General features: G+C 37.8%; 1 protein-coding gene across 7 annotated transcripts in view; it reads right to left on the reverse strand.

Moving 5' to 3' along the window:
- FGD3 (FYVE, RhoGEF and PH domain containing 3) overlaps positions 1 to 24826 on the reverse strand; it is a 191575-nt gene that overhangs the window by 37936 nt on the left and 128813 nt on the right. For all 7 annotated transcript variants that reach the window (XM_074283056.1, XM_074283055.1, XM_074283054.1 and 4 more), the window contains exons 7-9: positions 14203 to 14359; positions 9281 to 9419; positions 6460 to 6518 (exon numbers count right to left, since the gene is read on the reverse strand). In XM_074283056.1, the coding sequence (XP_074139157.1) occupies positions 6460 to 6518; positions 9281 to 9419; positions 14203 to 14359 (355 nt within the window). The remainder of the gene's footprint in view (positions 1 to 6459; positions 6519 to 9280; positions 9420 to 14202; positions 14360 to 24826) is intronic.

Here is a 24826-nt window from a genome sequence, read left to right on the forward strand (position 1 = left end):
ATAATTAAAAATTGAACGGCTTGCCTTTTACTAGAATAATAATAGCTCAAGGGCTAACTGTAGAAATAATGTATGTATATTGTGCTTTAGCTTTTAACAGCATCTTCTATGTCATCCTTATAGATGTTGGCAGAATCTGAGTGTTAGAATTTTATTAAGAGTATCAGAGAAGCCAAGAATTCTGAGTAATATATGAATCATAAAGAAGAAATCTACTATTTTAAAGTCAAATGGACTCTTTTTGAGGAGCGTTCCATCATTTTAATCTAATACTGACCCTTTTTAAATGATATAAAAGTGTATTAATCCTGGGTCTTGGTTTCACCATCTGAAAAACGAAGTATTGGATTAGATGGCCTTTGAAGTATCTTTCGTCTCTAGATCTATACAACTTTTGATCAAGGATTTGCTAGGAATAAATAAATCTATACATACCTTGTCTGGAATGTAAATACTTTTTTTTGTCTTTTGTTTGTTTTATCGGTCTTTTGTTTTTATTTCTGAATATATCCCCTCATTCAGCAAGTCTTCCTTTATAATAAAGGTTAACAAAGAAAAAGAAGAAAAAAACTACTATAAAACCAACATGTTCACACTATCTTATCTGGAACTTTTGAGGAGTTGTAACATTCCCTTAGTCAAGCTTATCAACAAACAACTTAGCTTAAACTGTGTTTGTTACCTGTAAAAACTAAACTTGCAGATACCCTATATTTTGCCTTTGAATAATAAATGTATCTAGATGTTTAACAATAAAGTATAAGTGATAGTAAATAATATCAAAAGACCTATAGAAAATATTAATTCTCCTGTCTTTTGTCTGGGTCACATGCCATCTAAAGCCCTTTCTCCTCATTTTTACTTCCTGGCTTCCTTCAAGTCTCAGCTAAAATTTCTGCAAAAATTCTGCAAGTTTCCAGGTCTTTCTTAATATTATGACTTCCTTGGAGATTTTCCAACATATCTTTTAAAGTGCAGCTCAGGGACAGCCTTGTGTTTGAAGCCTTTCCTGATTCCTCCAACCGCTTGTGCCCTCCTTCTAAAAAAACCCTATGTATATCGTTGTATTTATTAACTCTATATTTTTGGTACATAGATATTTTATATGTAATTGCCATTTCTCCTTTTAGGATAAAAGCTTCCTATTGTGCCACAGTTCCCTTTTAATGTCCTGACCCAGTTTCCCTAATTGTCCTATTCAGTTACTCTGCCTCAAGTAATAACCATTCCCTCTTAATGTTTGATGGGATAAAGATCTTTATCCATTTTAGACATCATTAGAGTATCAGGACCCTCTCCAATACCTCCTGTTATGTTATCCTAGGTGCCTCTCCTCATTAGGTCAGCCCCATCCAGGTACCTCCCCCATTATGTTATTGTTACCCCATAAAAGAATGCTGTATCCGACATTCAGGGCTGGATTCTTTGAGACAATACTACTGTTCAGTCCTGGGACCATTGGTCCCAGTAAATCTCTCCATTTCATAAATTTTGTATTGAATACTCTCTAATCTCTGTCTTGCTCAGTTTCTCTGGCATTACATTATGAGTAGAGATTGTTTCATTCTTTGTACTTGTATCCACGGTGCCTAGCACATGGCAAATGCTCAATAAATACTTATTCATAAATCTTTTTTTGCCATTACTTAATCAATGTGAACACTTTATTTCTAATTCTGTTTTTCGTATACCAAAGAATGCTAATATGAGTATTTTGTCTTTGAATTCCTTAAGACAATATTCAAGTATATGTTTTATATTATTAAAGCATCATGGAGCAAGTGGAGAGTTGGTTTCAAAGCCAGGAAGACTTGGGTTCAAGTCCTGTCTCTGATACAAATTAGCTACATATCACTTAATTTCAAAGTGTTTTAGTCAATTTTATAAGTCTATCAGCTGAAGAGGTGCCAGCCTGTACTGGCAAGAAGAGTTTCTTCACTCTGAAGTTCCTTACATCAGTGAAATCACAGCATTAGTCCCTCTATGCTTAAGAGGGATCCACAGAGTCAAATGTGGGTCAACTGAGACCCAAAGCTTGATCATTTTGTTTGTACCACTTCAAATTAATGTGTAGAGTATCTCTACTTAAATAGTTGTACCAGGACTTCAAACTCAATGTCAAAAACTGGACTCAATTTCCCCCCTAAACCTGTTATGCCACAGTTCTCAGTTTCCATAATTATCCTGACCCAGTCCTGACTCAGTTTTCCTGCTTCTCAAAGCTCAGTCCTATAAAATCTCCCCTCCCTCTTTATCAGAATATGTGATAAGGATAAAAGATCTTCTTGTCTCTTCCAAAATCTTATCTCTTTCACTTGGGGCTCGGCTAGTTTTCTGGAGGCCTTGCTCTCTCTTTGGTTCCCGAGAGCTCTTGCCTGAATGTCTCCAACCAGCACAAAGGTCGAAGTGGGAATGAATCTTGACTCTGAATCTCCAAGAGTGTGGGATTGTGGGTTTCTGCCTTGTGAATCTCCTGGAAGTCAATCCTAGTTGTGAATCTCCCAAAGCCCCTGAAGTTCTCTCCTTGACTGAATCCTGACTCTGAATCTCCTCCCAGTGGGCTTGTCCTTTTATATGCTCTCTAAAGGTGTGAAGTCTAATATGTGAACCAATGAGCGAACTCCTTTAAAGGTATGAACCCCTTTGCAGGTGTGAACTAAGTACATAAATACCTTGTTTCAAGGCCCATAACATCTCCCTGTAGGATCAGATCAGTCATACTGAATTATATAATTATTTTCTCTATTCATTCCAGTGAGTTAGCACCTTGTAAGAATCCTAACAAGATCTTATGTTTTAGAATATCAGAATGCCTCTTCCCATCCCAAGCTATGGTAATGTCAGACACCGTCTTATCAAGATGCCTCTCCCTATGTCTGGGTGCCTCCCCCTGATTATGATATCGCCTCTCCAGAGGCTCAACCACCCTGTCAGAATCCCTTTCCCAATCTCAGCACCCTGATTCCACTCCCACCTCAATCTACCCCCTAAGTCTGAGTGATGTGTATATATAAGTCATTGAGAACTCTCATTGTTTGCTAGATACTTGGAAATGATAGTCTCATTCAGCCCTGGGACCAAAGCATGGATCCATTTGGTTCCAGTAAATCTCTCCCATTAAATAAATTATTAAATATTCTCTAATCTCTATCCTGCCTCAATTTCTCCAGCATTACATTTTGGAGGTTCCACCGAGATATTAGAAAATGAGCAGGATTGGAGATAAGAGACTTTTGGATCTCCCCCTTGGGTCTCAGGGTGCCTGGGGATCTGAATTCTTGGCCTGGAAAAGCTGGTCTTCTGGATTTTTTTCCAGAACCTCTAGGAAAGAGAGCAGTTTCCAGCCTTAACTGTCCATGATAGTGGACACCTCCATTTGGTCATGGGAGAATCTCATCTGAAACCCCTGCAGGGTAAGTTTTCTGTCTGGTCTGATTGCTAGCAAATCTGGTCTCCAGAAAGAGTTAGGCTACCAAGCCACACAACTCTGGGAAATACCCTTTGGGTACCTGAATACCTTTTGGTACAATCTGGTTTTAATCTGGGAATTCTCTGTGAAGGCAGAGAAATGCACTAAACTGGGAGGGAAGACTCTGGAGATGAAAACTTCCCTCCCGGCAATCCTTTCCAGATAGCCCCTGGTCTGTCTTAAATCTCAGTCAATGTTTGTGTTTATCCTGTTGGTTTGGAGCTCTGCTAAATTAAGAAATTTGGAAATTGGCTGTTTCAATATTGCAATTGTACTTAGTATGATATTTACTTATGATTTTAAACCTTAAAAACTGGCACTCAGGTAGTTTAAATTCAGGCGTGGCTTGGATTTAGTTAGCCTAGATAAGGCCTCTGGAGAACAAAAGGAGTTTATGCTAATTGCTTTGAACTCTGGCTGGAGAAAACATCTGATTAGAAATTTTAGGATGATTTTTAAATTGTGGAAATAATTTTACTGCCTATGCAGGCTAGATTTAGTTATCTTTGAATGTAAGATCTTAAGAACTTGTTGGGGTGAAGTTCTGTTAACTTACTTGAAAGAGGTCACGTGGCTCCAATTAGGATCTGATATTTCTAAAGGCTTCAACACTGGCCAAGTTGAGGCTTAGGAAAAGTCCATTGGGAATAATGGCCACATGGGGCCAGAGAGAAATTCATTATTTGAAATATGATAGGAAAAGTAGTTTTATATTACTGGGAATTTAAAGCTGTATTTGATTGGATTTTAAGTTATAATATAGGTTATTAAAACAAAATGCCAGTAGCTTACCTTGGGAGGTCTTGTTTGTATCTCTCTACTTAGATGATATATTGCTTTCTAGAAGTATTGGGTAAATGTAAGCTCTGTTGGGTATGTATTAAGTTTTATGAAATTTAGTTTTTAAAATTTAAAAAAAAGTGATTTAAAGACAAGGGACAAGAAAGATTGATTTGCAAAAGCAATTAATAGTTTAAATGGAGCAAATAGTATTGGTTTGGGAGTGTATAAAGCATGTTGAAGAAGGTTTGAGCAAGTAGCCATTGGGAGGAAAGAGGAAAATAGCTTTCCAGAAATGGGGAACAAAAAGGCACAAATGCCTAGTGAATTTGCCATTTGCCATGGGAAAGAAGAGATCCCATGAGGTTGGGGCCTATCTTTAGCTGGCAGATTGAATCCTGGGGAAATGGCACCCTAAAAGGTAAGCTATGAGAAATTGGGGCTGGGAAGTGTGGTGAATGGGGGAAGGGCAATCACGTGGAATCCCTGTCCCCCTATTAAGATGGAGGGTTTTTTTTTTTTTTTTTTTTTTTTTTTGGACAAATTGCAGCTCCTTGCTGGTTCAAATATTAATTGCTTCTATTGTTTAATTGATATTTTTAAAGAATCTTTCATATTCTTTTATATAGAATTGAGTATTCTGTGTAAGTTTAATTGATTGTATTCTGAGGTTATGCCCATAAATTAAAGGGCTTCTGAAAGTAATAGCTTTTCCTTGTCCTTTTGAAAATGTTTCTGTTAAATATGGAAGATAACTTGTGAACTTGTTAAAACCAATGTATTACTGTTATCAATATGAGGTTATGGTATTTCTAAAAGTTTAATATTTTTAAGAACCTCTTGGATTCTTTTATGTGATATTAGGATATTCTATATAGGATATGCTAAGGTCATTTGAAGAGCCTCTGAAAATAATATTTTTTTTGTCCTTTTGAAAATGTTTCTGTTATGGACAATATGTAATTTGGAATATTTGTCTATGTATTGGGCATTTTTAAAAGCAAACTGGGGTTCTGTGGGTAAAGGGAGAATAGAAAAAGACCTGAGTTTACCTTCAAAGAAATCAGAGATTTCAAGAAATGGAGGTGAGAAGGGAGCACATTATATTGGCTGAGATGTTTCCCCAACTGCAGAGGACCTGAACAGGAAGGCCTGTGTGTCTCCCTAAATGAGGAATGCTGTTTGATGCTAATAATTCTGGGGTTATCAGGGAGAGACTGGTCCTTGACATAAGTCCTTGCATGTTTCTAGTTTTTAGTTTGGTTTATTTGCTTTTACATAGGGTTGGTCAAAATTGTGGTGCTAAGATCTTCTAGAGGAAAGTAATTCAATGATTTGAATATTCAGAAGACAGAGAGTATGGAATATTATGCCACAGTTCTCTTTTATTGTCCTGCCTCAGTTTCCCTAATTATCCTGACCCAGTCCTGCCTCAGTTTCCTTGCTTCTCAGTTCTGCAAAACCTCCCCTCCTCCCTCTTTATCAGAATATCTGATAAGGATAAAAGATCTTATGTTTTAGAATATCAGAATGCCTCTCCCCACCCCAAGCTATGGGAATGTCAGATATAGTCTTATCAAGACGCCTCTCCCTTTGTCTGGGTGCCTCCCCTGGATTATGTCATCCCCTCTCCAGAGGCTCACCCCACCTTGTCAGAGTCCCCTTCCCGATCCCAGCACCCTGATTCCAACTCCACCTCAGTCTACCTCCTGTAGCTGAGCCACATGTATATAGGTCATTGAGAACTCTCATTGTTTGCTGGATTCTTGGAAATGATAATCTCATTCAGCCCTGGGGTCAAATGGGTCAAACCATGGATCTATTTGATCCCAGTAAATCTCTCCCTTTAAATAAATTATTAAATAATCTCTGATCTCTATCCTGCCTCAGTTTCTCCAGCATTACAAATCTATACTTTAAATCTTCCAAATTTCCCTGTTTCTGCTGATGAGACTACTAGCATTACAGACATCAGGATGTAGTTGTCACATTTTGTTGATTCTGTCTTTCCAATATCTCTTATACCGTTCTTTCAGTAAAGGGAGAGTAGAAAGAATTGAGTTTACCTTCAAAGAAGTCAGAAATTTGAAGAAATGGAGGTGAGATGGGAGCACAGTATAAGAAAATCCTGCATAATGGAAAAGGAATTTCTCAAAGAAGGCTCACATGAGCGCTAACTCTTCTATCCTGGGCAGACCTAAAGCACTTACCATCTTTCGAATAGCTGCATTTGAGTGATTTGCTGCTGTGGAGATGAGCTCCAAGGATTCTGCAATTAAAGGGATATCATTAAGATAGCAGCATCAAACATTTGTTAAACCTCTGCTTTGTGCAAAGTATTGCACTAATCTCTTAGATCTGAGATCCAGTTCCTGCCCCCAGAGAGCTTGAAGTCTACTTAACATCGATAATAGTTTCCTATGGCCATAGCGATTTCTGAAAGTATATTCTCTTACTGGAGAAAAATCTGTTGTGTTTAACTTTCTCTGGCTTAAAGAAAATTATGTGAATAATAAAATAGTGTGTGGTTTGTCTTTTTTTTTTTTTTTTTTTTTAAGCTATCTTATTCTTCTGGTCCTTCATCTGATCCTCATGGATTTACCTTATTCATCATACTGGCTATATATATCTTTTCAGACATTTGGAATACTTCTAATGCTTAATTTATTTCAACAGCTTTTCTTTCCCAAGTAGCTTTGTAAAGTTTTTCCCTATCACTCCCTTTGTCCCAAAGGGATGTTGCTATCCTGTCACTGACATTCCTAAACTGTGATACCCAGACAAAAATATTGTAACCTAAATATCATATGAGAGAAGAAAGTAGGATTAGTTATTATTATCTCCTTATTCATGGAAGCTGTGCCTCTTTTAATGCCATCCAAATTTCCATTAGCTTCTTTTTTATTTCCATATCACACTATAACTCACAGTGAACTTTCAGTGCATTAAAACTCTCACTTTTTCCCCCCCAGATAAACAACGGACTAACCATTCTTACACCCTATCTTGCACTTGCAAAGCCAATTTTTTTGACCCAATTATAAGCTTTACATTTATTATTATTAAATTCTACAGTAACATATTTGGCCTAGTATTCTAGTCTGGCAAGAGCTTTTGAGATTTAAGTTTTGAATTCTAATGTGTTAGTGATCCCTTGAAGTTTTGTGTCCTCTTTAAATAGCATAAGTACACTTTCTATTGGCTTCTTCCAAGTCACTAGTAACAAGCACAGGTCTCTGGGGACATTTTACTAGAGATTTCCTTCCAAGATAACATAAAACCGTTAATGAGCACTTTTTGTGTCTACTTATTCAATTATTCCAAATCCCTGATCCTGTGGTCACTTATCCTGCTTTTCTCCAACTGTTCCACAACAGCACAAAAACCTTTTAAATGCTTTATTAAGATCTAGGTAAACCACAGCTAAACATTCCCCTGAGGAGATTAGTAATTCTGTCAAAAAAGAAATCATTTCCTAAAGACCTACTATGCAATACATAAATGAGAGATTCTGGCTTAATTTACAAAGCTCTACCCGAGTATAGGGAAGAACAGACTATTTAAGGTTAACTCCTCCACATTTCTCCAAAGCTTTGATGAACCTGGCCTTGGGACAAAAACAGGCTTTTCTATATCAGCCTTCCATTAAGAGATATCCTCATCCCCAACAAAGGACTCCTTCCTTATAAAAAATATAGTTAAATTTTTAAAAATGGACACACTGTGTCTAGCAGGATATTCCTCATGCTGCATCTGCAGTTCACCAACTCTCTACCAAGAGGAAGGAGGTGTATTTCACTGCCAATGTTTCATCACTATTCTTTTGGAATCAAGAATGGTCACTAAATTGATCTGGGTTCTTTCTAGTCTATCAATATATAACCTTCCTTATACGGATATTCCAACAGGGTCTTTACCCTGAGTATTGTTTCACTCTTTTTCCAGTCATCTCTCTTCTTCTCTGCCCCCTCTAACTTCAAACAGATCATTTCTAGAACTATCTCCCTCATTATTTCTGTAATCTGATTCATGCCAATCGTATTAATGATGATGATGTTATCTCATGTGAGATACTCAATAACCCTATGACATGCTTTTATTAATCCTATTTCACAGGGGAAGAAGATAAGACTCAGAGAAATAAATTAATTTTTCTGAGCTCCCATCTTAAGACGACGTGGGCCACAGGTCTTTCTGAATCCCAAATCTCATGTTCTACTCCCCACATATACCTGAGACTCCATTTCCTAGCCAAAAACCCAGTATATTCCTAAAGAAATTTGGAGCCCAGATAATTACTGAAAAGAAAAAGTGATGATACTGTGTCAGACCTATGTATGATAATAAAACAAGGTTCTGCATACCACTTTGCCCTATTTAGAACTCAGGCTCAAAGTCAAAACCAATCATTAGAACAAAGCCCAGAGTTTCTCAGAGATCCTGAGATGTGCACCACCCAGCTGGTTATAATAACTCAGGGAAGTAACTGCATCTAGCTCTGGAATGATCCACAGAATTTACACTAAATGAGCTTTCTTGGGGGAATTCTCTCATGGGTAAGGGGCAGACACTAGTGTTCATACCCGAGTTAAGCTGTGCTAATGGAAAGGAAAGGGAAGCCTAGGGGAGAAAAATCTTTCAGTAAAAATGAGGAGAACCATTCCAACAAAGGCTATGAAGGACTTTGCCAAGAGGAAACCAGGTGTCTAAAGCCATATGGGACCTTCCTTGAAGGGAAGATCAACTGTGAACACTGGCATATTTACTCTGAGAATCGAAAGGGGCACTTGAGAACAGTATGCTCTGGTTTCCTGGTCTTATTATTCTAGCTCCCCAAAAGGCTAATACTGTTTGTTTGTCTGATAAAGTTCTTAAGGTATGCCTTTTCAGACATTTGGAATACTTCTAATGCTTAATTTATTTCAGCAAAGTTTCTTTCCAAGAAGCTTTATAAAACTTTTCCCTCTCAATCCCTTTATCCCAAAGGGATGTTGCTTGTCTCTGTCAATCAACAACTAGAATGTATCTTACTCTCTGCATCTTTCCTGTCTGGAGACTCCCCAGGAAGCTTCTTCAAATAATCCTTGAGTAACATCTCATAGCGAGGGATTCTCTGTACTGGCTCTAGCATGTGATGCTGTAATGTTAGGTTCCCACAGACCTCCTGCTTCTGTTGGCACAAAATCCAAAAATATACAAAGTTAGTCCTAAGAAGGAAGAATAAACAACTAGTAGAAATTAATGCAAATATACCAATACAACCTGAAATCTGGACTGCCCTTGACCCTCAAATACATTATCAATACAATGGCATTCTAATAGAAGAAAAACGGATTAAATGAAGATCATCCTGTTTCTCCAATTGTTATTAATGTTATGTTAAATATCTCCACCTTTGTTGAACAACTGAGACTGGATCTTTTCCTTCTTGTGCTCAGAAAAGTCTAATTTTCAATTGTTCCTACACCATCTTAGCTCCTAAATTCTGGTCATAATTAAAATTCCAGTCCCTTGCTTGCAAAATTCTTATTGTGAAGAAAAGAAATGGGTAATTATAAGTGAGTTACAGGATCTTTATAGCTTTGTGGGACCTTAGAATCAGTGAAGTTTTACTTTCCCTCAATTTAAACACTTATAAACTAAGGTGCAGAAAAGGACTGATTTGCCCCAGGTTACAAAGCTAGGAAATGGCAGAGATATTGCCAAAGATCATCTAACTTTCAGTTGGGTGAATTCACCACAGTCAAACAGAGATTTCTTTGACCCTTGCCATACTAACCACTTGAAGTTTATAGAAGTTATAGAAGTTTATATACTGAAAATTTGGAATAATCACATTTACTCTGATCTACTTTATATTCTTTCCATTATTTTGGGAAATTAAGCAAAATTAGCTAATCATTAACTTTGAAGGAACTTATAGCCTCCTCCATTCATAAGCTAAGCCAGTAAATTACAAATCTGGGTTCAAATAGAGACTGCTAATATGCCTGTCTTAAAAGATGAGCTGAAAATCTGAAATGCCAAAGCAGAGGCAATCATTCTCTGTTGGTGGGCTTCTGCATTTCCATATCCTGAATAGACTAAGATTTCCTATCCCCAACATCTATATCTGTGACAGGAGCGCAAAGACATGCTGGCTTGAACTATTTTCCACAGCCAGTGCATAACAGAACCACTGTTTTATCTGGAAAATCACCAGCTGCTATGCTGTGTAGTGAACCATATTTCTGCTGTTCTGCCTGTGAGGAACATATTATCTCTTAAGTGTTTTTATAAACTAAGGCTTTCCCAGATTGTAGAAGTTCTTTAACTGAAAAGAAGAACAAAAATTCCAGAAATAAAAAGGATTTAAGAAGCCATGTAAGGGAAAAAGTAATGTAGAATAAAGGACTTTTATAAAACGCTGTGTTACCCACTTCATAGGATATTTATATAGTGGCTCCAACATTTCTGCTGGGGTTTGGAGATGGGGATGAGGTCTAAAGGACCACAAAGCTTTTGCCCCAGTTCTGTATTCATTTCTTCTCTTTGATCCCTGTCATAGAAACCAGTTTGTATTGGTGAAAAATCTTGGAACAATTACACTTGTTCTCTTCTGCTTTATTTTCTTTCCATCATATTGGTAAATGAGGAAAAATTAGTCAAAGGGGCAACTTTGACTTGTAGTTTGGGTTTTAAAAATACAACTGTTGTCATAAACATGGGTCTCTAAAAAAAATAAAAAAGATGTCCTGTGGGTTTAAAAAAACATCAACTTCTTTAAAGTAAAACTAAGTCTTTCTTGTTGAGTTATGGACAAAAACATTAACCAATGATAAACATGGAGAACCAGAAAGAAAAAAAAAAAAGAAATAGAAATGAGTTGTGAGGAAGCTATGAAAGAAATTCTCATTTAAAATCTGATCTATCCAAATTTTAAAGCATTCAAAGGGGAAAGGACTGATGGTCAAGGTTCAAAGTGGACCTAAAGAAATAAACAGAGAATGAATGGAGTTCAGACAGAGAAACTGAGAACAATGTCTCCAGTTCTGGTGTGTAAGAGAATACTCACAATAGAGTAAAACATGGCATGAATATCAACTGGGTTCAAGGTCTGAAAGCTCTTATCCACAGTTTTTAGCATTTTCTGTGATGTTGGCAGATAATGACTAGTATTTCAATCCTTTGAACAAGACAGGGCTCTATAGGAGATTATGGTTGATGACAGAGTAAGCAGGCTGGGGGGAACTTTGACATAACTAGAGTTTGGGATGGTAGGTTCAAACTATACAAGAGGAGAATGGAGTACAGAATATGTAGGCAGCCTCACCCAATAATACAGTCAGAAAAAGCTATTGATTCCTAGACAATGACAATCCAATTTCAGTCTCTCTTTGGAGCAGCTTTCATGAGATAGGCAGATAAAGATAGGCAAGTATGGGTGGGACCTGATAGCTGGCAACTGGAACAGAGATAGCAGACCAGGTCCTCTTAGATGAAAAACTAGAATTCAGTCTTTTTTTTTTTTTTTTTTTTAATATTAGTATTATTATTATAGCTTTTTATTTACAAGATATATGCATGGGTAATTTTTCAGTATTGACAATTGCAAAACCTTTTGTTCCAACTTTTCTCCTCCTTCCCCCTGCCCCAGATGGCAGATTGACCAATATATATTAAATATGTTAAAGTATAAGTTAAATACAATATATGTATACATGCCCATTCAGTTATTTTGCTGTACAAAAAAGAATTGGACTTTGAAGTAGTGTACAATTAGCCTGTGAAGGAAATAAAAAATGCAGGCGGACAAAAATAGAGGGATTGGGAATTCTATGTAGTGGTTCATAGTCATCTCCCAGAGTTCTTTTGCTGGGTGTAGGTGGTTTAGTTCATTACTGCTCTATTGGAATTGATTACAATTCAGTCTTTGGAGGGGCAATGGTGTGACAATAAAAATAAAAGCAGCTTCTGGAGAAAGTTCTAATAGAAAATAAATAGAATATGACCATAATCTTTGGCTATAATCCTTCTACTAGTTTGTACTGAAACCAAACCTCATGGAATAAAACAATACCTGATAGAATAGAAATATTTTGGGGTTTTTTTTTCCTTTGCAAAAAACATTCAGGGTTGGCAGAATGAGTAAAAAGCACTCAAAAGACAAGTTAACAGTTTGCCTTCCCATGCCTAATCTAAAGGTGGTAAAAATCTGGGGTTAAGGTACCAATAAGGGCTTTTGGATAAAAGCTACTTTGAAGCCCACCTCACTAGAGTCAAAGCTGAGGTGAAAGGTGGAATGGGGCTAATCTGAGGAGGGATTTAGGGAGTCTGTTCTCATGAGGCCTCAAAGTTAGATTAAATAGTCGTTAATAACAGTTGAAGTTTAAATCAGAGGGTATTGACTGTTTTGAACTCTTCCTCCTTCCAACCCTCCTCCCAATAAAACATGTAGATTGTAGGCTATAACATGAGATTCAGCCATCCACGTTCAGGGAAAGCTCATTCAATCATAAAACAAACACAAAAGTTCACTTAGTGGCAGTTACTTCATTTGTAGTATTCAAAAGAAAATAACTCACCTCTGGAAAGCTAACTTTGAAACCATAAACCTATATAAGTTCTCTCAAAGATCACAGTAAACACTAACTCAACCTATCATACATCTGGGAATTTCTCCTATGTCCAGACACTTTTGGGAAGCAAGATTATTATGTCTAAAGAGGGAGGGATAAGGGAGAAAAATAAGAAAATAAGCTAAAAATTAGAAAATTGCTGATGTAATTATTAATGATATAAGGTGCTCTCAAAGACAAGTCTTGATCTCAACCCTTAACAGTCATTTTAATAGGGAAAAAAGGGATTTCCTGAGAACAATATACAACTTATGGAGATAGCTTTTATTTTCCATTATTCTTTTCACAGAAATCTGATAAATGATTTAATTACTCAGCATATCTACTTATACACAAAGAAAGAAACTGATTTGAAGACTACTCTTTCATTATCTACCCCAAGGCCAAACCTTGCTTCTTCCTATGCTAATATGGGAATTCTGAGTCTCAAAGGTACTTTGCTCATTATGGCAGCACCTTGGACTTTTTCTCCCATGATGTAAAAACAAGGAAATACCAAAGATAAAAAGCCTTACAGTTGAAGTAACAGAAGGAAGAGAGAGAGAGTGAGAAGAAGAAAAAGAGAAGAAAAAGTAGAAGGGAAAGGAGGAGAAGCAAATAAAGATAATGACAAGATGCTTGAAGACGCCCCTGTAAATAAGAAAAAAAATCTCTAAACTCACAAAAGACTTTTCCCCCAATATTCTCTCCCATTAAGCACACAGAAGGCGTGACAGTAATAATTGGAGAGTCTGAAACCATTCCAAGACAAGCATTTTTAAAAGCTAACATAGAGGCAGCTAGATGGCGCAGTGGATAGAGCACCAGGCCTGAAGTCAAGAGAATCTGAGTTCAAATCTGGTCTCAGACACTTAACACTTTCTAGCTGTGTGACCCTGGGCAAATCACTTAACCCCAATTGCTTCAGGACAAGTGGAACAAAAAGTTTTATCTTGATTCCAAGCATGGCTTTGGGCAGTGGTCCTCAAACTTTTAAAATAGGGGGCCAGTTCACTGTCCCTCAGACTGTGGGAGGGCCAGATTATAGTCAAAACAAAAGCTCACACTCTGTCTCTGCTCCCAGCCCATTTGCCATAACCCGACAGACTGCATAAACATCCTCAGCGGGCCGCATCTGGCCCGCTGGCCATAGTTTGAGAACCCCTGGCTTTGGGGATGAAATTTCAATGTTTTGCACTGTATGAATTTGAAAACAAATTTAAATTCATTAAAATCTTAAAACTACAACACCCTCCCCAGCTATATATACATATATATATATATTTTTTTTTTTTTTAATATATATATATTTTTTAACACCTGAGACAGAGATATAAAGAAATATTCTCAACATACCTGGATGCTTTGAACAACATCTTTAAATGGAGATGATCTCTGGGTCCAGGTGTTTACCAAGTCCATAGCTCTGTCAAAATTCTTTACATATTCACCATACATCTTCAGAAATGGAGCTAGCTTCTGAAGGATATCCCCAATCCTGGGATTTGTGCTCCTTAGAAAGGTTGAGCATAATAAAAAAGAAATTCTTGTTATAAGTTAGTGATAATACATATATACCTTCATATTCACTGGAGGGCAGGGTCAAGGGCTTTAGAACCTTTATTTGAGGAAGGAGCTCAACATAGTATTCTCCTCTCATTTCCCACCAGTTACACTGTTTTTGGACTTGCCTGGAACCTTCTTTCAGGTCTACCTTCTCCAAGAAATTCACCATTGGTATATCTCATCTAGCAAAATTGAATCTGCCTGGTACACATCTCATCAGAACCCTCTGCCCCTGTGATTGGACCCTCTGACTGGAGGGCAGGAAGATGGGCTCCAGGGCCTCTATTTATTTATTACAGCATTTTTATTTTCAAAACATGTGCATACATAATTTTCAACATTCACCCTTGCAAAACCTTATGTTCTAAAATTTTTCCCTCCTTTCCCTTCATCCCCTCCCCTAAATGGCAAGTTATCTATTTTAAACATGTGTAATTCTTCTATGCATATTTCCACAATTATAGTGCTGCACAAGAAAAATCAGATCAAAAAGGAAAAAAAATTAGAAAGAAAAGAAAATGCAAGCATACAACAACAAAAAAGGTGAAAATACTATGTTGTGATCCACACTCAGTTCCCACAGTCCTCTCTCTGAGATGGCACTCTTCATCACAAAACCATTGGAATTGGCCTGAATTATCTCATTTTTGAAAAGAGCCATATCTATCAGAATTGATCATTGTATAATTTTGCTGTTTCCATGTGCAATGATCTACTGGTTCTGCTCTTTTCACTCAGCATCAGTTCCTGTAAGTCTCTCCAGGCCTCTCTGAAATCTTCCTGCTGATTGTTTCTTATAGAATAATAATATTCCATAACATGTGTATACTATAATTTATTCAGCCATTCTCCCAACTGATGGGAATGCACTCAGTTTCTAGTGTCTTACCACTACAAAAAGGGCTGTAAGGCCTCTTATTTAAAGAGGGAGATTACCCATGAAGTTATACTGCCTTTGGACTTGGACATCCCCATCATGTCCCTATTTCTCACCCCATCTCCTCTTTCAACTCCTTTTTTGTGTATTGTCTTCTCCATTATATAAAAATATCTCTAAGTATCATATTAGGAGCCATAAAGTATACAAAGAATATCTAAAACTTGACAGAAATTTACAAAGAGTTGGGGAAATAAGATACAAATTTCTAAATGACAGTAGAACTAAAGAAAACGGTGTATGAGTAAATACTAAATTATATAAGTAGCTCAGTTTAGTGAGTAATAAAGCACTAGTCTTGGAGTAAGGAAGGTTCAGATTTGAATCTCACCTCAGACACTAGCTGGCTCTCAATTTTTCTCATTTGTAAAATAAAGGGATTACATGTTGATAAATGATCTTTAAAGTCCCTTTCATCTCTAATCACTAATTTTATCACTGTCATCTTCCTATAAATCTTCACCAATTAGAACTTTATTCATAAAAATCAAACAAATAAACCCAAACCCAAACCCAACATTATAACTTTCTTCAGCTACAGCTTATTACCTCTCTGCTGAAAGGAGAAATACTTTACCCTAAATACACTATTGTCACAATTGGTCACTTCATTAATCAATTCTATTGAAGACATCTACACACACATATACATGCATCTATATGTGCTTATATACATATTCTTACATATATATGTGTGTGTATATATGAATATATGTGCATACACATATATGTGTGTTTTTTAAGTCTTACTATTTACAAGATATCCATGTTCTTATGAGAGGTAACATGGCATAATGAACAGAGATCAGGGAGATCTGGTTCCAATCTACCTCTGACACACACTGGCTGTGTGATCCTAGTCAAGTCACTTAAAACTTTTAGGATCCCAGGTAATTTTCTAAAGACTAAAAGTTGTAGGCACTGGTTGAGGTAACTAAGTAGCACTTAAAGTGCCCTCATAGCAATGAAATCACAAGTATTTTAAAAAACAAATAACAACAACAACAAATTCATAAGGCACTATGCTAGGTGGTGGGAATACAAAGACAGAAATAAACCATACTCATCTTCCATCAGCATAATTTTATTCTACAAGAGAGACAATACATAAGCAAATAAATTCAGGGCAATATAAGAATGGAGCATCTGTAGAGATCATGGAAGGTTTCATAGAGAAGATGAAACTTACAGTCAGTCAACCAGTATTTATTAAGTGCTTTTCACATACTATGCAAAATCCTGGGGATACAAAAAAAGGGAAAAAATAAAAAAATTCCCTGATCTCAAATGTAAGATTTAGAAGTAGCACCAAAAAGCAAATACATTTCAATACGAGGGACAGCTTAACTGAATGCACAGAAGCAGAAGATGTAATATTAAGTGTTATGATTACTAAGTGAGAACTGAGGTTTTCTGGACAATTACAAGGTGAGAACTCAGGTTGACTTGATAGAGGGGGCAAGCTCATTGGCTGGGGTGGTTCTTCCCAGAAGCCCTTGCATTATCCCACGCCCATTCTCTGGGAGGATAAAAAGAGACAGCACTGGGCGCAGAGAGCAGATCGGCCTGGAGAAGGATAAGAGCTGGAGGAGATTCAGAGCCAGGATTCAAGAAGGAAGACTTTGCATTACATCTGGCTTGACGGGGCTCTCTGCAGGAAGGGAAGTCACTTCTAAGGACAAGAGTTAACAGCAACTGCCTGGAGACAACGGTTCACTACAGGAAGAAGAATCTGTCTGAAAGATTTGAGTAGACACAGCAGATCTCTTCCCAGAGAGCGATCCAGCAGCTTCTAGAGACGACAGCTCGCTACATTTGGCGTCCACACGTGGGGCAAGGACTTTTGCTTATCCTGACAAGAGGAGCTAGACCAGACCCTCGCAATTTGGTGCCCGAACAGGGACAGACACGGTCCTGATTCCAGTGAAAAAGCCTCCCATCCAGATCTCAGTCTCTCTGACCCAGAACCGTGAGTAACGAGGAAACTTTGTTAAAGATTAAGTGAGCATGCTAATAGATAAATAAGGAACTTAACTTGTTAAGGGCTAAACCAGCAATCTCTTATAGTGAAATGGGGCAAACACCTTCTGTTCAAGGAAAATGTTTAGAGAGCATCATCAAGGTTATGAAAAGCCAAGGATTGATTATAATTTTAGAGGAGATTACTGAACTTTTAAGAACTGTGAAGGTCATATGTCCTTCTTTTTCTCTGGAAGAAGAATTGGATCCAGATGAGTGGAAATTAGTAGGAGAGCAATTAGGTGAACAGTACAATTACCTTTGTGACATTTTACCCTTTGGTTCCAGACCAAACTCAGTTTCCAAAGATACAATTCATACCTATAATTTAATCCAAATGGCTTTAAAAAATGTTATTCTAAAGGAAGAGATGAAGGAGCAAAATGGGGAGGTGTCAACTAAACTAGGTGAAAAGGATGAATCAGATAACAATGAAGTTAAGTACAATTCTGAGCAACAGCAACAGGAGCACCTCCCATCTCCTCCCTCAATTAACCCTTCAGAGGTGGAGGAAGAAGGAGGAGGGGAAGAGACAGAAACTCAAACAGAATCTCCTGTGAAGCAGCCTAAGCCTATGACAAGATTAGAAAAAGCATTGGTTAAAGCTAAGAGAGAAGGACAGGATATAAGTGATTTTATACATGCATATCCTGTGATTGAAAATATTGACTCTGTAGGTAAAAAAAGGAGAAGATATGCACCTTTAGATTTGAATAAAATTAAAGATTTGAAAAAAGGTTGTATCCTTTATGGGGCTACATCAGCTTATGTTAAAATGTTACTAGATGGTTTGTCTTATGAAGTCCTAACCCCAAATGATTGGAAATCCATAGCAAGGATATGCCTGGAACCTGGAGAAAATTTATTATGGCTTGCGGAATTTCATGAATTATGTAAAATTCAAGTCAGATGCAATTTGGAAATAGGAGTTAACACACAATTCACTTTTGAGCACTTGGCTGGTGAAGGTCGGTATGGAGAGAATTCGGAACAGATTCATTATACCATGACAATATATGAACAAATTGCTAAGGCTGCAATAAAAGCTTGGGGTGTCCTTCCTGGACAGAAAGATCGTGGAGAGGCTTTCACTAAAATACAGCAAGGTCCCAATGAACCTTTTGCAGATTTTGTGGGACGTTTGCAAACTGCTGTCAAAAGAACTATTGGAGAAAATTCAGCTACAGAAATAATGACCAGACATCTGGCTAAGGAAAATGCCAATGAGATTTGCAAAAGAATTATATGGGGATTAGACAAAGATGCTCCTTTAGAGGAGATCATAAGACGCTGTGCTACAGTGGGAACAAATGCTTTTTACACCGGGACAATGATGAATGTGGAAAGACAGGGTCCCTCCTGGCAAGGGACTTCTAGAGAAACTCGGCGATGTTTTCAATGTGGAAAAATTGGACATCTAAGAGCTCAGTGTAGATATGGAGATACAGTGAGAAGACAGGGTGAGAGAAGACCTAAAACTCCATGTCCAAAATGTCACAAGGGCCTCCACTGGGCCTCCGAATGTAGATTGACACAGGGAAATGACAGGTGGGGCCCAGCTTCAGCCCCCCAAGTGGGGCATGATGGCAGCCGAGGTTACATCCAGAGAATTTTAAGACACGATCAATCAGCCAAAAGGCAATCAGATGGAAGAAAGGGATTGAAATTAGGAAAAATAGAGTTGTGTGCAGTAGAGACTACCGAGATACTCCCTGGAGAAGTGAAATCTGTTCCTGTTGAGCCTATGGATCCTTTGCCTCCAGGCACAGTAGGCTTGACCATTTCACCTTCTGAGAGTGCCTACAAAACAGTGTCCATCCATACACTGATGTGGGAGACTGGAGAACGTGTATCTAATATCCCAGTCACTAACACAGGCAGACAACGTGTGATTTATCAACCAGGAGAAGTAGTAGCATCAGGCTTATTGTTACGGACCCCTAATAAGCAACCTAGTGATAGTCGCCTAGATTTTGACTCCAATGAACAAAATCCAGGAATATATTGGACAGCAGCTGTGACAGCTGACCGACCTATGCTTACTATTTATATAAACGGAATACCATTTGAAGGATTGGTAGACACGGGTGCAGATCGTACAGTTATTAGAGGTGCCAATTGGCCCGGTCACTGGCCAAAGATTAAAGCAGACACCTATATGTCTGGGGTGGGAGGATCAATAGCAGCAGAAGTTAGTGCTAGGCCTTTGAGATGGGTATTTGAAGGAGAAACAGGAGCTTTTACTCCTTTTGTGGTTGAAAAAATCCCCATCAATCTGTGGGGAAGAGACATTTTACAGCAGATAGGATTACAAATAAGCACTTCGGCTTTTTAGGCAGGGCTGCTGTTGAAGGCCTACCTGCACTTTCACCAGTTCCTATTCAGTGGAAGACTGATTCACCAGTGTGGGTAGAACAGTGGCCCTTAAGAAGTGATAAAATTCAGGCCTTATTAGACATAGTGCAAGAACAACTTGACCAAGGACACTTGCGGCCTTCTCTAAGTCCTTGGAATTCCCCAGTATTTGTGGTGAAAAAGAAATCTGGAAAATGGAGGATGATAACTGATCTAAGAAGAGTAAATGAACAGATGGAAACTATGGGAACTCTTCAGCCTGGACTTCCATCTCCTACTCAGTTGCCAAGAGAATGGCCTCTATGGGTTATAGACATTAAGGATTGTTTCTATTCTATTCCTCTAGATAAGGAGGATATGAAAAGATTTGCTTTTTCAGTGCCTAGTGTTAATTTGGCTGAGCCTTATAAAAGATATGAATGGACAGTTTTGCCACAGGGAATGAAAAACAGCCCTACTATGTGCCAAATGTATGTTGCAGCTGCTCTTGCTCCAGTAAGAAAAGCCTTTCCAAAAGTAATATTGTTACATTATATGGATGATATTTTGGGATGTGCACCTGAGGAACAAATGTTAGAGGCATGTCTACAAAGGACCATGGAAACATTAAAGTACTACAAATTGCATATAGCTACAGAAAAAATTCAAAGACATGCTCCTTTTCAATATTTAGGATATGAAGTATATCCTAAGGTGCTTACAGTACAAAAACTCTCCTTAAGAACAGAGAAGCTAAACACCTTAAATGACTTCCAGAAATTGATAGGAGATATCCAATGGATGCGTCCCGTGCTAGGCTTGACTACCTGTCAATTGCAACCATTATATGACATTTTAAGGGGAGACAGTGCTTTAAATTCACCACGCCAGCTTACAAAAGAAGCACAAAAGGCTTTGAGAGAAGTTGAACTGGCTTTATCCAATGTGGTTGAAAGAGTCACTCAAAAACCCTTGGAAATATCAGTTTTTGCTACAAAAGAGGCACCCACAGCAGTCCTTCATCAAGGAGACAGAGTGATTGAGTGGGTGAACCTCCCAGCACAACCAGAACAAAGCCTTACACCTTACCCAGTGCTTGTGGCTAGGATTTTATTAAAGGCTATTAAGAGAGTAACACAATTATCTGGGATAAGTCCTGAAAAAATATACACTTTCTATACTAACGCACAGATTAATGTATGCTGTGAGACCATCCCAGAATGGCAAATTTTATTGGCCACCGCTCCAAATTTTGCACATGGATCTCCATTAAAGATTACCCGGCTACTACATAATTGGCGATGGATTTTTGAAGAAAAGGTTTCTAAGGTTCCTCTTAAAGGACCAACAATCTTTACAGATGCCTCCAAAGAAAATATTTGTGCCATATACTCTCATGATTTAACCATAAAGAGAGTAATCAGGACTCCTTTTCAATCCACTCAACAGAATGAATTATTTGCTATCATGCTAGCTCTCACTTATTACCCAGGAGACGTAAATATAATTACTGATTCAGCCTATTCAGTAGGTGTAGTACAAAGAATTGCCACAGCCCAAATAAAATTTGCAGCCTCCAATATTTATCAGCTCTTTAAGGAACTTCAAGAGCAAGTGAGAAAACATCCAGGCAAGATTTATATCTTGCATGTCCACTCACATAGTGGACTTCCAGGTCCCATTTTTGATGGAAATTCAAAGGCAGATAGCCTTCTAACCATGTTAGCCAGTAGTCCTTTATTTCAGGAAGCACAAGAATCTCATTCTAAATATCATCAGGCTGCTCGAGCTTTACATTTACAATTTGGAATCACAAGAGAGGAAGCTAGGAGCATAGTAAAAAGCTGTACAGCTTGTCTTCCTTTCCATGCTCCTACACTCCCTCCAGGGAAGAATCCTCGTGGTTTGAGACCCAATGAAATCTGGCAAATGGATGTGACCCATTATAAATCTTTTGGTCGTCTATCTTTTATCCATGTAGTGGTAGACACCTTTTCAGGATTCACATTTGCAATGCCAGCAGCAAAAGAGACAGCCCGAGTGGTCACTGAATTCCTTATACAGGCTTTTGCAATTATGGGTGTGCCACAAGCAATAAAAACAGACAATGGACCTGCATATACGTCCAAACATTTTACACACTTTTGTGCACAGTATAAGATTTTACATACCACGGGCATACCCTTTAATCCTCAAGGGCAGGCAATAGTAGAGAGAAGAAACAGAGATATTAAGACACTCCTCCAAAAACAAAAGAAAGGGGGAGCCACAGGTAGCCCTAGGGAACTTCTAAATTTAGTTCTCTATACCATTAATTTTCTAATTTTTGACAAAGATGCACTGGCTCCAGCAGACAGGTTTTATAACCCACCAGAAGGGCAGTGTCCAGTGAGAGCATCTCCACTGTCCTTAGATAATCGCCAGGTGATGTGGAGAGATCCAGAAAGTGGTGAATGGAAGGGACCAGATAGGTTAACTGCCTGGGGGAGAGGGTTTGCTTGTATTTCTTCAGCAGGAGAAGGAATCAGATGGGTGCCAACAAGTCATATTCGCCTTGTCCATCAGAGAAAGACAGAAAAAGAGAAAGGCCTCAAAATAAAGGAGAAGATCTAAGAAACATCTGACACTGAAAGAGCATGGATAATAAGAAGACTGTTAAAGAACTTTAAAAACCAGCAGGAATCATTGGACTTCCTCACACAAGATGAGACTAATGGACAATGGACTTATGGACATTTATAAATTTTCAATTTATGATTATGTTATATACTTCTAGCATGTGTTACGTTACTATGTTACTATGTGCTTATGTAATTTATGTAATTATCTGTAATACTTCCCATATTGATGGATTTATGTTTCAAGGTCATTTATGTAATTATCTGTAATACTTCCCATATTGATGGATTTATGTTTCAAGGTCACGACTGTCCTATGTTCTAAATCAAAAGAAAGGGGGAGATGTTATGATTACTAAGTGAGAACTGAGGTTTTCTGGACAATTACAAGGTGAGAACTCAGGTTGACTTGATAGAGGGGGCAAGCTCATTGGCTGGGGTGGTTCTTCCCAGAAGCCCTTGCATTATCCCACGCCCATTCTCTGGGAGGATAAAAAGAGACAGCACTGGGCGCAGAGAGCAGATCGGCCTGGAGAAGGATAAGAGCTGGAGGAGATTCAGAGCCAGGATTCAAGAAGGAAGACTTTGCATTACATCTGGCTTGACGGGGCTCTCTGCAGGAAGGGAAGTCACTTCTAAGGACAAGAGTTAACAGCAACTGCCTGGAGACAACGGTTCACTACAGGAAGAAGAATCTGTCTGAAAGATTTGAGTAGACACAGCAGATCTCTTCCCAGAGAGCGATCCAGCAGCTTCTAGAGACAACAGCTCGTTACAATTAAGTTTTGGACAAAACTAGCAATAAAGCCATCTGGGCTGAAATACAGTACGTGAAAGGCTGGGAAAGTAGGTGGAAGTCAGATTGGAGAGAGATTTAAATATCAGATTGAGGAGTTTTTTCTTGAGGCAACAGGGAGCTATGAGATTTTTGAACAGAAGAGTGCAGAACTCTGCTTAGGAAGATGAAGACCAATTAGGAGACTAATAGCTGTGTCAAAAGATGATAAGAGATAAAACTAAGAAAAAGAGAAACTTGAAGGAACATGATAATCATGCTTAAGTGTTTGGAGATTGATCACATAGAAGAATGATTAAACTTTTCTTTATCAGATAGCAGAACTAATAATAATTGGTAAAACTTGTAGGATGGCAGATTTTGGTTCAATATAAAGAAATACTTTAAAGTGATTTAAAATATCTAAAAGAGGAACGGGAAATGATGAGTTATAGTTACATACAGAGTCAATGAAGATCGTCAGGCACAGATATCATGAAGGGAGAAATCTTCCATCATTTAGGTACAGGTTAGACTAGTGATCACTAATACAGAGGCATTCTGTAATGTACATGATGTTCTGGAATGAGTTCAGCAAGGAAAGATTAGAGGAAATTGTAGTATTTGAAAGTTATAGCTAAAGTTGAGTTTTCATCCAGATTTTCAAAAAACAGATTTTGGCTAAGATATAAAACAGAGAAGGGAATTTTTTGCTCAAGAGGAGACTAAGTTTTATGTTTTTTTGTTATCTTTTGTTATAATTATATTGTACTCTTTCTAACAATACAAAGAATATCCAGGGCCCTTTACTCTAGATTAGCATCACCAAGGACTTCAGGAATGAAGAGAAAAGACTAATTTAAATAAATATTTGGTGAATTGAGATGTTGGCTCAATTGTTATTTGACCTTGTTCAAATAAGTTTCTTTAAAACTTTTAAGGGCCTGGGGACTATGCAGCTTGGGATTTTTCTGTTCCTCTTCTTTTTTTTTTTCTTGCTTGACTATAGTGAAGGGAGTCTTTCCAGTCTAGCTGTTTGCTATTTGGCTTCTGACTGACACATGTCCCCCAAATGTCCACGTCTTCTATAATCTAGTATACACCAGGATTGTTTCATTAAGAAAGTGTCTCCCTGGAAGTTACCAGATATTTACCAAAGATTGCTATCAGTTGCCTCTTGAGAGAACAAGTACTTGGAAACTTCTATACAAAGAGATCTCATATTGACTCTAACTGCTCCTTTTTTTACTATTCTTATTCTATATTTACTTTCATCTTGAATGACTTACCCTGTGTGCCAAAGACATATGCTGAGAATTATGGTCTTGAATTTGTCAGTCTACAAGGTGTTAAGGAATTAGCAACACAAGGGGTTTAAAAAAAAAAAAAAAGGCAAACAATCTATTTGTAATGTGCAGCCATGGGATGAGGGAAGTCCTGTGTCACTAGATATGAGCTGAACTGATCATAAAATAGACTTCCCTGGAATATGTCGTCTTAGCATCCAAAAAAGGGAGCAGGAGTTTCGAGTTTTCCAGGGAATTTTCTCTTAACATTGAAGATGAAATAACTCATAATGTAAAGCCACTTATTAGCTGGAGCTGGCCTGTTCTTCAGGATTTAACAGTACTGCTTTCTGTCATCTGGGTAATATTGTATTATCTGCCCCAAGTAATATACTTTCCCCTTTCTCATTCTTATTTTTTCAAACAACCCCCTTTTTATTGTGTT

Source organism: Sminthopsis crassicaudata, chromosome 1 (assembly GCF_048593235.1).
Source record: "Sminthopsis crassicaudata isolate SCR6 chromosome 1, ASM4859323v1, whole genome shotgun sequence".
NCBI lineage: Eukaryota > Metazoa > Chordata > Mammalia > Dasyuromorphia > Dasyuridae > Sminthopsis > Sminthopsis crassicaudata.